Source organism: Empidonax traillii, unplaced genomic scaffold (assembly GCF_003031625.1).
Source record: "Empidonax traillii isolate 1590-97213 ecotype Southwest subspecies unplaced genomic scaffold, ASM303162v1 scaffold231:size1146757, whole genome shotgun sequence".
Taxonomy (NCBI): domain Eukaryota; kingdom Metazoa; phylum Chordata; class Aves; order Passeriformes; family Tyrannidae; genus Empidonax; species Empidonax traillii.
In genome coordinates this window covers 766,623-781,609 of record NW_020955424.1, presented here as the reverse complement: position 1 = coordinate 781,609, position 14,987 = coordinate 766,623, and the positions used below count along the sequence as shown (strand labels likewise).

The 14,987-nt window shown below is 40.4% G+C and overlaps 2 protein-coding genes across 4 annotated transcripts in view; one reads left to right on the top strand and one right to left on the bottom strand.

The window, feature by feature from the left end:
- The window catches only part of LOC114059540 (cohesin subunit SA-2-like), a 57,440-nt gene that overhangs the window by 39,995 nt on the left and 2,458 nt on the right, over window positions 1–14,987 (top strand). For all 3 annotated transcript variants that reach the window (XM_027888100.1, XM_027888102.1, XM_027888101.1), the window contains 10 exons: window positions 556–633; window positions 2,365–2,457; window positions 3,140–3,308; window positions 5,837–5,982; window positions 6,782–6,883; window positions 8,334–8,488; window positions 8,601–8,729; window positions 12,370–12,560; window positions 13,656–13,830; window positions 14,818–14,911. In XM_027888100.1, the coding sequence (XP_027743901.1) occupies window positions 556–633; window positions 2,365–2,457; window positions 3,140–3,308; window positions 5,837–5,982; window positions 6,782–6,883; window positions 8,334–8,488; window positions 8,601–8,729; window positions 12,370–12,560; window positions 13,656–13,830; window positions 14,818–14,911 (1,332 nt within the window). The remainder of the gene's footprint in view (window positions 1–555; window positions 634–2,364; window positions 2,458–3,139; window positions 3,309–5,836; window positions 5,983–6,781; window positions 6,884–8,333; window positions 8,489–8,600; window positions 8,730–12,369; window positions 12,561–13,655; window positions 13,831–14,817; window positions 14,912–14,987) is intronic.
- Window positions 5,828–14,987, bottom strand: part of PPP2R3B (protein phosphatase 2 regulatory subunit B''beta) — a 62,052-nt gene continuing 52,892 nt past the window's right edge. The window contains exon 13 of the mRNA XM_027888104.1: window positions 5,828–5,838. The gene's annotated coding sequence lies outside the window, so the exon portion shown is untranslated. The remainder of the gene's footprint in view (window positions 5,839–14,987) is intronic.

The following is a 14,987-nucleotide window of genomic DNA, read 5'->3' as shown; positions in this document are numbered from 1 at the left end:
GCTTTGTCTGTGCTAAGGTGGAGTTCTATATTTTAGGTTTACAAGGTGAAATACTCTAGGAGTTCTCTCCCTGTTTTCAGGAGAGAACTGGAAGGGTTTTCTGGGGAAAGGTGATATTTAGTTGAGCAGAGAGGCTGCAGCCAGTAGGTAGGGTGGATTTCTTTAGATGGAGCATTGGAGCCCCAAGATTTGGCTTCTGCTGTGAATTGCCCTCTGGACTAGTCTGCCTTTCGTCAAAGACTGCAGAGAAATCATGAGAACCTAAGCTGAAGTTAGCCTTTATGAACACACTTTTGGTACATGGGTTACTTTCCCTTGAACTCATCAAGATGTCAAAGAAGTTCTGCAGAAGCAGCACCTTAGTAATGAAGTTTCTCAGGGGGCAGTGTTTGCTTGTGTGTAAACCTATTAAGTTTATTTTAAGGGTCTAAGTACAGTTGAGAAATGGTCGTGCAAGCAGCATGCAGAATGTCAAGCTTGAATGCTTTGTTTAGTCCTAAGCTTTTTGCTGTTGAGCCTTTCACGTAAATAAAGGACATGTGTTTTTATTTTCAGATTATCCTGCCAGCTCTCCAGTGCACATATTTTTCTCTCCTGTGGCAACTATCTGCAGTTTCAGAAAATTCTACCAAGGTTGGCCAGTCATGTAACTTTGAAACGCAGAGTTGTGCTTCTAGAAGTTTAAGTTACTTTTCCTGTTCTCAGATTGCCAGAAAAAAACAGGCTTTATAAGAAGATAATTAGTGTGTTTTCTTGAGGAAACCAAATTGTATTTATGCTTTTTTAGTCTGCAGGAGAATAAGTGAACAATGGTTTACCTCTATTTTTACTGCAAAACATGTGCATCGAATTCCAGGAGCTTGATGGACATAAGGAACTTGTTTTGCTGCCAAACAGTTTGTTATTTTCTTGTTTTAAGCAACAAAGAATATTCAGTGAAAACTCCAGGAAGTCCTGTTTCTTTATATCTTTTTTTTTTTTTTTTTTTTTTTTTTTTTTTTTTTTTTTCTTTTTTTTTTTTTTCTTCTTTTTATTTACATATTTCTGGCAGAAGGTTGAGGAAAGGGGTAATTTTTCTCATCAGCTGACAATTTACTTTTGTAATTGATTTTATAAAGTGCCAAGCTCTGGCAGGTATTTCAGAAGACAGTCTAGCTTAAGATACCAAAAAGGAAAACTCTTATTATGCATTGGTTGGCTTGTGAATGTGTACCTATGGGACTGCTTTTCATGGTGATTTCTGACTACACTGAGTGCTGCTCCTTCTGTCATTCTGTCCCTTCCCTGGTGCTCCTGTGCATACAGGACAGGACGCTGACATGGACATGTGTTTTGTGTGAGAAACGCTAGCTGGGAGATTACCCATTTGGACACTGATTCACTGTCTATTCCTGTCCCATTCCATTCCTGTGTGGATGTCCACATCTCTCACTGCTCTAATACGTTCTGCCTTTCACTCCAGACACAGTTAGCTTAACTGGTAATGGGGCAGCACATTTTTTAATTTGGCCTTTCATATGGGAGCAGATTTTGATTGGGAGCACAATGTGACGGCCCACTCTGCAGGGCCAAATCTGGATGTTGGCAGAGAGAGAAGTTCCAGGAGCCAGAAACCCAACCATTTCCTGAACAGCAGCTCTAGGATTGTTACTTCCCCCTCGCTCCTCCCCCAGTAGTGTTAAAGCAATGTATTGCCCCTCCTCTGGTTCTCCTCAGCATGTCCTGGAATGGATCCCCTTTCTTATAAATATACAGTTGCACAGCATGAAAGCCAGCCCTCTTGTAAGGGCATTCCTCTTACATTGAGAGCTCAAAGCTCAGTGTAGTGCAGCTGGGACCTGGTGGAGGATCAGAAGGTCCTTTGTGTGGCTCTAGGAAACAATCTCTGATGCTGGATTCAGCTTAGCAAACAGAGGTGTCTTAAGTTCCTGAGTGCCACAGTTAAACTCCATTCTCTCTGTAGTCAATAGAGGGGGGGGAGAAAAGCAACTCCGGAAGGCAGTGTACATTGAAGATTAGGTGGGATAGACCTGAGTTTTTTATGACTCTACTTCCATTGTTACCACTGCTTTATAAGGATAAGATGAATTAAATAAGGCAATACATGCTGCCCACCCTACAGACTGAAAAACAAAGAGTATGTGACTTGCTGTATACCACTGGCTTCAGCAAGTGTGACAGATGCAGTTGTTCATAGCTAGTAAGATATTGTGCCATGAGATGTCAGCTTCTTTCATAATGTCATCAGCTGTGCTATCTTAAAGGAATAATACAAGTGGAAGAAAGATGCAACTGTTGTTTTGTTCTATAATTCTCTGTTGAATCGCGTGCTGATCCTTTCACCTTTCCTCAATATGTTTTTAGGAGACTCTTTTTCCACTAAGAAGGGAGCTGAGACGTTTCAGTCAGATTTGCATGTGCTTCCTCCAACATAAGGAAAAAGATGTAAGAGAAAAGGTTTGTGTTTCTCTATCACTTAACTGGCATTCATCCTCAGATCTCCTTTTAAGTGCCTGCCTTTCTTTTCATACTCGTATTTCCTTCTACCAATTTCACTATGTTTTTGTCTCAGAAGAAAAGTAATTCTTTTAAAAAACAGTCCTTAACTATTTATTTTAACGGAAAACTAAAGTTATGTTAGTTAAATACTACAAGTTTGTGCTTTAGTCAAGCATAGATAGATTTGTGTCTCCATGGGCCCATCTGCAGAATCAAGGCCTGAATCTGAGTGATAGTCCTTGTGTTTTCTGATTAGACTGATCAGTGTACTGGTTGCTATCATTGCTTTATTAATGTCTTGCTATGAATAGTACCTAAAAAATCTGTAGAAATTGTCCAGTGATTCATGGGTTAAAAGAGAGATATTCCAACATAATGGAGTTCCTCTTCTTTCCCATGGAAGTTTGAAAACCTTTAGGTCTTGTTCATGTATGATGCTTGCATATATACACTGCATCCTAAGGTACAAATTTTGAAAGGGCTTAGCTGCAGCATTTCACCACAGCTGAGGCAAAAAGAAGTATTTAGTTTGCAAGGAAGAAGTGGGATGGAAGCTAGGTTGTGTTTGATGGAGAAGCAAAGTGGAGTTGGCATTGCAAGTAACACAGTATCCTTCTTTGGTTTTGTTTGCTTGATACAGGCCTTCATGATACTCTGTGACTGGTTGCTGATTTTGAGTCATCAGGATTCAAATAATAATGAAGAAGCAATTGGACTTCTAGGTTATCTTCCTAACGCATCACTTCAGGAAAAACTGTTTTTGTTTATCCGGGAACATGTTTTTTTGGACGAAGAAGAGGAAAGAAAAGGTTAGGCATCTTCATCACCAGAGAAACAATCTACCACTTTTCCTATCACTTGTCATCTGCAGTGAATGTATCAGGACAAGGGGCTGGCCTCTTTTGTTGTTGTCGTTGTTTTGTGGATTGCTTTGGTTTTTTTTCTGGTTGGGCCCCTTTACAGACAAAATGGCTGACCTGTTATTCATTGATCTGTACCATTGATCTGTGGATTAACCATGGGATATAGCTGCCTATTTACTTGTAGGATGAAAAGGGTTGAAGCAATGCAGGAATGGGTGAGAATGTAAAAGTATTTGGTAGACTGAGTTTTGTGGTACAGGTGATGGTATTAGAGGAAAGCCTTGCAGTGTTGCAGTGTGGCTCTCAGTGTGTGGACCCTTTGAAGCCATCAGAGTAAAGGATTAGTGGATTTTGATTTTGGGGCTGTGGGGCAGACTTTACAGAATCATAGACTAGTTTGAGTTGGAAGGGACCTTAAAGACCACCTAGTTCCAACCCCCCCGGCATAGGCAGGACACCTTCCACTAGACCAGGTTGCTCAGAGCCCCATCCAACCTGGCCTTGAACAGGGATAGGGCATTCACGAATTCTCTGGTTAACCTGTTCCAGTGCCTCACCACCCTGACAATCAAGAATTCCTTCCTATACCTAAGGAATAAATCTGCCCTCTTTCAGTTTAAAGCCATTTCCCCTTGTCCTATCACTACATGCCTGTGTACAAAGTCCCTCTCCAGCTCTTGTCTTTGGGTACTGGGAAGGTGCTGTAAGGTCTCTTCTCCAGGCTGAAACCCCCAACTCTCTCAGCCTATCTCCATAGCCAGGGTGCTCCAGCCCTGTAATCATCTTCATGACCCTCCCCTGGTCTTGCTCCAGCAGCCCCACATCCTTCTTATGGTGGGAGCCCCAGAACTGGATGCAGCCCTGCAGGTGGGGTCTCACCAGAGCAGAGTAGATAAACAGAATCACCTCCCTTGACCTGCTGGCCACGCTGCTTTTGATGCAGCCCAGCACATGGTTGGCTTTCTAAGCTCCAAGCACATGTTGCAGTGTCATGTTGAGCTTCTTATCAACCAACACCCCCAAGTCCTTTTCTCAGGACTGCTCTCAGACCAGTGGGAAACAGTATTTGTTGCTCTGTTGCCTTTTTTCAAACACATTTGGAAGCTGTGTAGAGGTCGTAATTATGAAGGCTGGTTTCTTTTGGGAGTGTCTTGAAAATAGATTGTTAATTCATTGTGGTTCTGAGGCCAAGTTCAAGTGTCATGCTCTAAAAAACAAATTCTAGATTTCTCTGTCAAACTCTTTCCTTCAGCTGTTCAGATGGAGTTCTGTGTTCAGGTTTGGGCACCACAGTTCTTCAGATCATAGTGTATATGCAAGAACTGCTGATGGGCCAGAATTGCAACAGGGAGATAGTAGAAGAGAATCTGTATTAGTAAAGGGAGACATGCAGTAAAAAAGGTGGCACAAGTGTAGGTTATAGTATCCTAGTTGCATATGTTACATTTCTGAAACTGATAAAATTGTTCCTGTTTTCAGTTAGATGGCCTGAGATCTTTTTCAAACCCATTTTCTATGACGCTTTCAATTTCTCAGTTCTACTCACAACAGATCCCTCTCATCCCATTGCACATTCCTCTCTGAACAAGGGATTTTGTGATGCTTATGGGTGTGCATGTCTGTGTGCACAGCTGGCAGCTGTTTCATTCTAGTTTTAACTCTAATTTGCAGATACTTCATAAGTCATTTGCCTTGTGTTTGTTTCCAGGCCCATAGTCATTCTAGAAGCAGAAATAGTCCACATCAAAATTATAGGCCAGAGACTGAGGTCTTTTGGCAGCTGATAGGTTTCACATGGAGCAAGGAAAAGCGTATCAGCTCTCCTACTGCAAGAAGCTCTCCCCAAGCACCTTCGTAGCATTGTTGGAATACTCATAAGAGTATTTGTTTTCCACAAGTTATCCAGATAGTAGTTAACTCATGTTCCAGACACTTAATATGTTCTTAATGCTATTAAATGACTTTTTTTCTTTTAGTCCTGTTGATAACCACTTGGAGAGTCTCGTTCTGAACTCTTGTTGACTATGTGTGACTACTTTTGTAGGGTTTCTGATGAGTTATATCTGCTACTTTTCTAGCATCTGTCTTATTATAGGAAAAAGAAGTGTGGTTGCAATTTTTCTGGTCACTTCCATTTGTTGTGTTTGTGCCTGCTATTCTACATTCTGGTTCTATTCTGTAGCTGTGAGTAGTGTTGTACAAGGAGATTCTGACTAGTAGAAATGCAAAGGCCCTATGAAGATCAGAGTAGAAGATTGTGGAAATAACTTTTGTTTCACTGTCATCAGCTGCAGGCTTTGAAATGGGTATAAACCTTTGTTTTCTGATATGCACAGGAATGAACTCTGGCATCTGTTGCTTAGCATGTTGACTGAACAGCTGAGTCTGTGCTATTTAGATGAAAGTTGGTCATTTAAATTGAGATATCTTGAAAAAAGTAATTGAACAAAGCTTCAATGCTTTTGTTTCCCTAGACCTGACAGAAGAGGAAAAGGATGAAAGTTGCAAACTGGATGACTTGCACAAAAAGCGGAGTCTTCTTGCAGCATATTGCAAGTTAATAGTGTATAATGTGGTAGAGATGACTGCAGCTGCTGAGATCTATAAGTACTATGTGAAGGTAATGTTTTAGATAAGGTTGCTTTCCCTATCAGTGCACTTTAATTTTTGAAAGTGACTCCAGTGTGTGTGAAAGATGTGTTGTTAATAGTGTTATGGCTCAGAATCCTTGTATAATCACAAAAGGGCTATAAAATCAAGCAGGAGTGGGGCAAATCTCTTCCCTTGGCTCCACAGAGATACCTCACTGCAGACAAAGCTACTGAAAATTGAGCAAAGAAATATGTTTGCTCCTCACATTCTCCAGAGAGGCCACTGCAAAGAAGCATTGTATGGCTGGGGAGTGTTTTAAATGCAGAGCTTCTCACACTGAAGTGGTCAAGTTACTTCATGCTGCTCACACAGAGGTGGCCTACATTTCACCTGAGTCCCAGGGTTTAGACAATTAGTAGAGCTTCAGCCACTCTAAATTGGGTTTCAAGAGGGAAGTTTCGCTGAGTCAACTAACGGAGCTTTGGAAATACCTGAATATGAATCTTTTTCTTTACTTCCTTGGCAAACACTGGTTAAATACAGAAAACTCTCTTTTTCTCTCCCAAAGAGGCTTTGTTCTTTTGTTATAAATAATACTTAATAATTTCAGTAAAACTTTAATCCTCACATTACTCTTAAAGGAGTGTATCATTGGTTTACGTATGAAATAATATAAGAAGTCCAGTTTTCATCTTCTAACTTGTATGTTCGGATATTGGGAGTGCTTTATGAACTTCATGTGTCACATGAACAGCCACATGTTTTGTGTGCTTCCAGTGCTAAAGAAGGGGAATGATAATTCTCATTTGTTTTGTTGCTATTGCTAGACCTACAATGATTTTGGAGACATAATTAAAGAAATGTTAAGCAAGATGAGGCACAATAACAAAATGCAGAGTGCCAAGACACTGATTCTTTGTCTGCAGCAGGTAAGGTTAAGATTAAAGTAAGTTACTAGGGCTCTTATGGCAGTTGTATTCACAGTGAAGATTTTTACCTACCATGCCATAATTATTCCTAATCATTAGAAAACCTAGTGAAAGAAATTATTTCCTTTCCTGCACTTTCTATGTGTATGTTGTTTTTGCATGTCATAAATAAAACTCCTTTAAATTCATTACATCAATTTTAAAAGGTAATTTTGTGCTTGATTTTTTTGGTCATGATTTTAATCTTCAAGTATGTTAGAACTGAAGTGTTTCTTGGGATATGGTAGGTATTCTTTTAACCTTAACAAATGCTAAGGATACTGTGCTGTGTTTTATGGATTATCCTAATTTCTGTTGAATTTGAGGAACCACAGATGTGCCTGTGGCTGGTCAGCTCCAACCCCCTGTATTTTCAGCACTTTTTTTCTGGAGAAAAGTGGGTTGCAGCTCTTCCGGGGGGTCTGAGTTGCTGTGGCTTGCAGCTGCTGACTGATAGCCAGTTAGCTATTTTAACAGCTGCTTTTGCCTGCTCTGCCCATGGCAAGAGCTGCTCGTAGCCTGGAGTTGTGCTGTAATCCAGAGAGCAGGCTCCTACCAGAGGGTACTGATACATGAGCTTTGGTTATTTCACACGCATTGCCAGGGCTTAGATCTGTGAACTAGCCCTTGAAATCTGAGCTTAGATGAGGCTAAGCAGCATTTGGCTACATATATTCTGCTGACATAGTCAGGACTTTGTGTTTAGGTATCACATAGACAACAGGCCCTTTTTGGCCTTTGCTTGACCTTGAAAGTTAACAGGTTGAAGAGAACAAGCTGCTTCCATATTCTGTTAGGAAAAAACCCCAAAGCATATTTAATTGGGCTCATGTTGTGCTTTTGACCCACTCTCAGAAATTGGACTATGCTGCTGTCAGACTTGCTGCTTTGTAGCCTTCTGAATCATAGAATCATAGAATCATCATAGAATAGATTGGGTTGGAAAAGACCTCCAAGATCATCAAGTCCAACCCCTGATCCAACTTCAATTACTATATTCTATATTCTATTACTATATACTATATTCAATTACTATATACTATATTCTGCTACTCTGAAAGCCTCTCAGGCAAATTAGGCTTCTGGGTCTTGGTTCAGAAGTCCCAAGAGGAGATGGGGTCAGTGGAACCATCATCTTCAGGAATTGCTTCTTTGTTTATGCACATCATTTTTTATTTTCATTTTTTTTTTTTTTTTTGATTTGTGCCTGTTGAGCTCACCTGTGTCTTTTGTGTCAAGTTGCTTGTTGTTGTTCATTCATGTGCTTCAAAAACAATTGACTCACCTGCTCTTTTGTAAGACTTCTGTCTTTGTAAGGCAACTGTTGCTTGCTGTGCACATCTCTCTGTCTTCCTGGTGCTGTTTGTCTGTAGGATTACCTATGTTTGCTTATCTGAGACTTCTCTTGCAGCTGTTTCAGACACATGCAGAAAGCCAAGACAGCAGTAGTGGTGTGGACTTCTCCTCTGCTTCCTTTACAAACATCAAAGAACTTGCTCGTCGCTTTTCACTAACATTTGGTTGGGACCAAGTGAAATCTAGAGAATCTATAGCCATGATACACAAGTATGTGCCATGTAACATCACATTGTCTGTGGTCATTGCTTTTGTTAGTTGTCTATTTTAACTGTTTATTACTCTGGTTTTTTTTTCTTTTTTTTTTCTTTTCTTCCAATAGGGAAGGGATTGAATTTGCTTTTCAAGGAGCTACTGGAGTAGATGGAAAATGCTTGCCTCCTAACTTGGGCTTTCTGTTAATCATCAGTGAATTTTCCAACAAGCTGTTAAAGCCAGACAAAAGACTAGTGTAAGTTCTTTACACCATCATACACTGTCTGTGATTTGTGTATCCCTGTACACAGGACACTTGAGCTTCAGTATGGCAGAATTTGCTCAAGGGCTTTTCAGAGACCTCTGAAATCATTCCGTCCCTGAGGCTGTTTGAGAGACACTTGTTGAATTTTGTAGTAGGAGTTATTTCAGAAACAAACAGTGCATGGATCATTATTTTGTAATGATCTAATTCCACAGCTTCAGGCCTCTATTACGTGAATTCCGTGGTGTATATTTGGAATATATCTGTGACATCTTCATAATGTGGATATTTAAATTCAAGAATTTATTATTTACATACAAATATGCCCTTATCAGTAGGCCCATGTTTTGCAGTAGTTTAAATATTTACATTTAATAAGAATGATAACCTTATTTTGGCATTGTGGGGTATTATATGTCTGAATGGAGAAATGTATGAGTATGTCTCTTATTCTCTTCACCTGCCTCAGCTCCAGTCATTTTTGAGAAGGAAGTAACATTCTTCCTTCTATTTGACCTTTAGCATTACTTCCTTAGTCAGTGCTGCTTATTTTGGATCTGGGTTTCTGCATTTCAGTATTTTATTTATAGATACTGTAAAACGAGGTATTTCCATTTTCCTGAGAGCGTATTTGGAGACATGGGAATGTAAGATAAAACATTAAGACACATCTGCCTTTTTGAATTTCTGAGCAAATCACTCCAGTACATGACAAGAAAAGTTTCACTTTTGAAAGAAAGTCAGCAGAATTGGAAAAAACCCAATTACCACATCTTGCTGAGCTCTATGTAACTTACTTGCTCCTGCATTGCTTTGTCTTAAGTTGAAGTATAACTTTCATGGGGATCACCAACCAGGTTTTATGTAACATGTGTCAAGAGTGGTAAAATGTCTGCCTTCCTGTTACTTCACATAACATGATTTATTAACAATTGCCAGCTACACAGTTCATTTGAAAAAACAATTTGAACCCAGAATGCAAAATGCAGAAGAAAAATAGTTAACATACACTGATTACAAACCCTAAAGGGATAAACATAAAGGGGATAATCTATGGGTATTCTCGCATTTTTCTCAGATGAGAATCTCTGAGATCTATGACTAAAACTACTTTTTATAGAATCCATAGGACCTCAAGGGTAATGTTGTTCCAACCCTCCTGTCACTAGATTAGGTTGCTCAAAACCCTATTCAGCCTGGCCTTGAACACTTCCAGGAATGGGACTTCCACAACCTCTCTGAGCAATCTGTTCCAGTGTCTTGTCATCCTCACAGTCAAGAATTTCTTCCTAATGTCTAATTTAGACCCCTCTCTTTCAGTTTAAAACCATTAAAAGCCATGCCCTATCTCTATGTGCCTCTGTAAAAAGCCCTCTCCAGCTCCCTTAGAGGCTCCCTTTAAGTACTGGAAGGTGCTGTAAGTTGTGCCCAAAGCCTTCTCTTCTCTAGGCCGAACAACCCAAACTCTCTCAGCCTGTCTTCATAGGGAAAGTGCTCCAGGCCCCAGATTGTACAGTTTCGGTATAACTCTGTCCATGTTGTCTGGATTTTAAAGAACTATTATCATCTGTGGTGACACTCATGCAATAATTAGCTTTCTGTTAATCCATACTTGAAAAGCTGTCATTTCATTTACCTCTAAGGAGTAGTTTCTAATTCAACAAGAGGAAAATATTTAATTGTTGATGTGGGCAGATTTAAAGCTAAATCCTGATAACTCTTTTCCTAGGACTATATTTAACCTCTTGATCAGAGGATATGCTCTAGAAGTATATTCCTGAATGTGTTACATAGCTGGGTTTATTCATTGAAAAGTTTTGTGGGAAATACAGAATCTAGCAGAGAATGCTCTTGACTTCAGTTCCTACTGCTTTGGACCTTCCCACTGCTGCTGGGAACAAATGGGAAACAATAAAATTCACAAGAGGGGAAATTGCAGTTTATCCACAAGTAACTCATACTATGTTTCTAGAATAACAGTTTCTATTCTGGGAAGCCTAAAGTGCCTTGCAGAGGCTGGAGATTATATTTCCTCTTAGAAATATTTATGTTTAGCTCTATCATAAATTATTGAATGGAATGTTTTAGGTCAACATGAACTTTTAGAAATAAACATCTGGTTATTTTCATTTTTCTTACTAATCATAGGATTGATGTCCAGGTCTGTATGTTAACATATGTGAACGTACCTGTAACAGATGAGATACAGAATATGGGCATTTGTTAGAAAGGGCTATATTTCAACACCATCAAAGTATATGGACTTTAACCCTCTCCCCTGTAATTGCTCAGGCTGTAGCAGTAAAATACCTGACTTGTCAATTGCTCTGTACCGCAAAATGCACACAAGAAATGAATTGCTGAGTAGCAAGCAGCATGAAGGGCCTGATTCCTGAATCAGTAGGAGTCTTTCCATTGACATTGATAGCAGTTAGATTAGAGTCTGAAACTGTAGTTACAATACGTGCTTGTTTGAAACCAACAAATTCCATTACCAGGGTTTCTTGATCCCTGGGGCCCCCCAAGGCCAGGACTCTAATTGTTTTGGAGACGGTGCTTACCCTGACCTCCTCTCAGCACTGGTTTTCTTGTTTTGCAACGTGAATGAAATGTCTGATACTTTCCAGGCCACTCTCCTAATCACAAAAAGAATAATATACTGTATGGGTTGGTGTTAAAACTGTCACTTCTGGTATTTGCTAAGGTGGGGTCTGTTTTAACAACACTAGGCTTGATTTCAAAGTGATGAACTGTAGCTGAAATGCGGTGAATATCCAGTTTCTAATCCTGAATCAGGCTTTGGTTTTCTTTTCTTATTGTTATGAAGTAGGAATGGGTCAGAAAGACTTTGTCAGAAATGTCCTGTTTTTCAAAAAGAATGTTTGAAGAAGGCCTCTTCGCTCCTGTAAAGGTGATAGCTTCACATGGGATTCAGGAAGGCCTGAAATCAAATCTCTGGATTGAATCAGACAGAACAGGGATTTGAAACAATGTTTCCCACATCCCATGTTGTCATAACTGCGGAGCTGTTAGCTGCTTATTGCAGACACTTGGAATTTTACTGAGAAGCTGAAAGAATTGGATTGTTTTTGAGATGATACTATGGAAAAGCGGTTTAACTGATTGTGTTGTGTTTTTTTTTATTTTTTAAATTTGACAGAATAGGCACTCATGGTGTAAATACCCCATATCCTGACCTCTATTGTTTCCTGTACTATTGAATCACAAGGAGCATCTCTCACCTGGGAACTCCTTTGTGTTGCAGTCCATGAGGCAGAAAAGGCCACCAGTAGGAGTGCATCCTCACAGAATTCTGTTCCGTTCAAATCGCTACTGGCAGCAACTGTTGGCAGTGACTTTCCCTGCACAGGAAATTCTTTCTAAAAGCTGATGTAATTTTGTAATTTCAGTGGATCTAATGTTGTTTCTAATGCAAAAACTCAAGCACTCGTTCAGCTTTGAAGGCATTTGTATTTTAAATAGAGATTTCAGAGAAGAGGGAAGCCCTTTGTTCAACAGTTCTGTCTGCACCTTTGGAGAGTAAAGGGAAAAGCCTTTCTAGCAATACCTGCCCCAGACATTGAAGGGAAAGATACTGAGTTTTCTTATGCTTGCTTTTGTTTTTCCCCAGGTACACTTATTTACAGAGGTACATAGCAGAACCACTGCCCTGCAGAGGAGACGAATGGCAGCCCTTGGTCTGCTACAGAAACTCTTTATTGGCAAATGAAGATGAGGAGAGCTCTGCCCTTGGCAGTTTGGGAGAGTGGCCCCCCGTGGGCACATCTAAGACATCTTCTTTTAAAAGGAAATTGTCTAATGGTACGAAAACTTCCCTGTTCTTGATCGGCTGTATTTGCTTTGTCTGTCTGTCAAAATTGCTGCACTTGCTATTTTGCTTTGCTTTACCAAATTTGTATTTGCTAAAATGCAGTTCATGCTTTGCGTTAGCAGTACACAGTACCACAGTGTGGTGGATGTTGTGGACTTTCCAGTTTAAACTGTGGTTTTTGCCTTCAGCTTTGTTGTTGTTAAAGGTCCCTTCATCACTCAATAGCAGTAAGGTTGGGCTGGAAACTCTGAGTGAGCAGAATTCAAGATTATCTGAGTTCTGCTCTGTACTGAGATCTGGCATTTGTCTGTGCCACTGAGACTTGGTTGATGGCCTTTAATTTTTAACTTAAGGGCATTGTTGCTTTAGGCCTTGTAGGTAATTGAGACAGGAGAGGCATTTCCAGAAGTTGATTCAGATCTTCAGCCCAGATGAATTTCAGCCAAATCATCTTCCAGGGTTTTTCTCTCTGTTGAATTTCTAGGGAGCCTGTAAGATTATATTCCTGCTTTTAAGAGTTATAGTTAGGTGGGCTGCATCCAGGCTTTAGCAGCATTCGTGGACTTCCAATCTGTAATTAAATATTCACTGCATGGATATGGTGGGACTTAGTTAAAATGTAATAAAGCCAGTATAAAAACAATTGCTAATAACAATGCTAAGTGCTATGGATATGTGCAGTCATATGTGGAGGAAAGGAAATTTTTCCAATGTCCCTTAGTTTCTTTCTCATCCTTTCTTGTAAATTTTCTTCTCAGTGGCTTGCCTTCAGAGAGCTTGTTCTTTTGTGTCCCCAAAGGTCCTCTTTTCTTGAGGACCTTCTTTTCTTATAGACTCAGCAGTACTGATAGCAGCTATGGACCAGGGCCAAGTTCATAAATCTAGATTGCAAAAATGACCAGCGGGCAAATTAAATGGATTTTCTTTTTTTTAGCTGTCTCCTTCAATAAATGAATGCTTTGCTCCAGATCTCCTTTTGAGCTTGGCCCCATTGTTTCACTGCTGTGGGGAACATGTTGGAAATGTCCATCTCAAGACCTCTGAGGGTGATGCTGAAGAGCAATTCTGTTCACTGTCTGTTCCAGGGTCTTTGCCTGAAACCAGCCAGACTGAAGCAGCAAGCAAAGCCCCAGAACAGCAGTGCTCTTCCCAGCTTCCCTCTGCAGCAGGGAAAAACAGGAAGAGGCTGAAATCTCGAGAGATGTGCTTGCAGGAACGTTTGCCATTCCTTTGTCCAGGAGGGCTGCGCAGAAGATACTGGTGAGAGTTTTATGTCTTACAACCTCTTTCACTTGTCCCGGTATTGACAGTTGGGGTCTCTCTATCCACCTCTGCTTCTGGTTTTGATAATACTTATGGGAAAAGGATGTGTGCCCCCTCCTGTCTTTCTTATGGGCTCTGTCCCAAGGATATGTTTCCTTAGTCCAATATCTACATTTTCTGCTTTAGCCTGCCACTGTCACACGGCTTCCATGCCCTCTCAGACTAATATCGAGTGTACAGAGCAAAAGATAAGGAAGGAGGAAAGTTCCCTGTGCCACTTCTCTGGTCCTGATTAGAGGACTCTGGTGTTGGTTACTCCCTGGCTGTTTGCTGCAGCCAGTTGATAAGTGTTTTCTGCATCTCTGGAAATGAAAGAGGATTCTTGTCTCTGCAGATCTGCTATTAACTGTTGCGTAACTGGTGGCTTCCTTTTAGAGGAGTGTCTGTCTGAGTGCAGCAGGCACACATGCCTATAAGGGAAACCCCATGGAACTTGGATATGAGAAGTGCTGCAGAAGTAGGGAGTCTGGAGTCTACTTCTGAGCTCTGTAAAGCAATTAAAGGGCTCAGTTGCAATAGTTTCCTTTAATACACGTAATTTATTGAGGTGTTAGGTGCCATTTCCCATATTGGTAGGTTAAAAGGTGAGACATAAATCTCAGAAGGATGCATACTTTTCCAGGTTTCCAGGGACAGTTGTTAAATGGACCCAGTGAATACAAGTAAAATAGAACAAAAATTTATTAAACGTGAAGGTAGCCCCTGTTTAAATCAAGGTTTTGTTTCCGAACTGCTTTATTGGAAATTCCTCAGAGCATAACCTGTTTCATACCTGGGAAATTCTGGGCCAGTAACTTTAGGCTACCTTACATGGATATCAGCAGCAGAAGTATCTGCCCTAAACACACTGTGCAATGTGCAGCCTCTGTTATGAGGTTTCTTAAGACTTAGCTTTTTTTTTTGGTTTATCTTTTTTATTTCCAGCAAAGATGAGATTAAGACAGAAGATGTCTCAGAGGAGGGTCAAGCAGGAGGCACAACTGAAGATGTTGATGTTGATGTTGTTGGTGCAGATCAGGTAATTCTGGCTCAGGTTTTCCACTTGTAGTAGGGGTGGTGAATGTGAGGTCAGAGACTCCTGAGTAACCATCTAG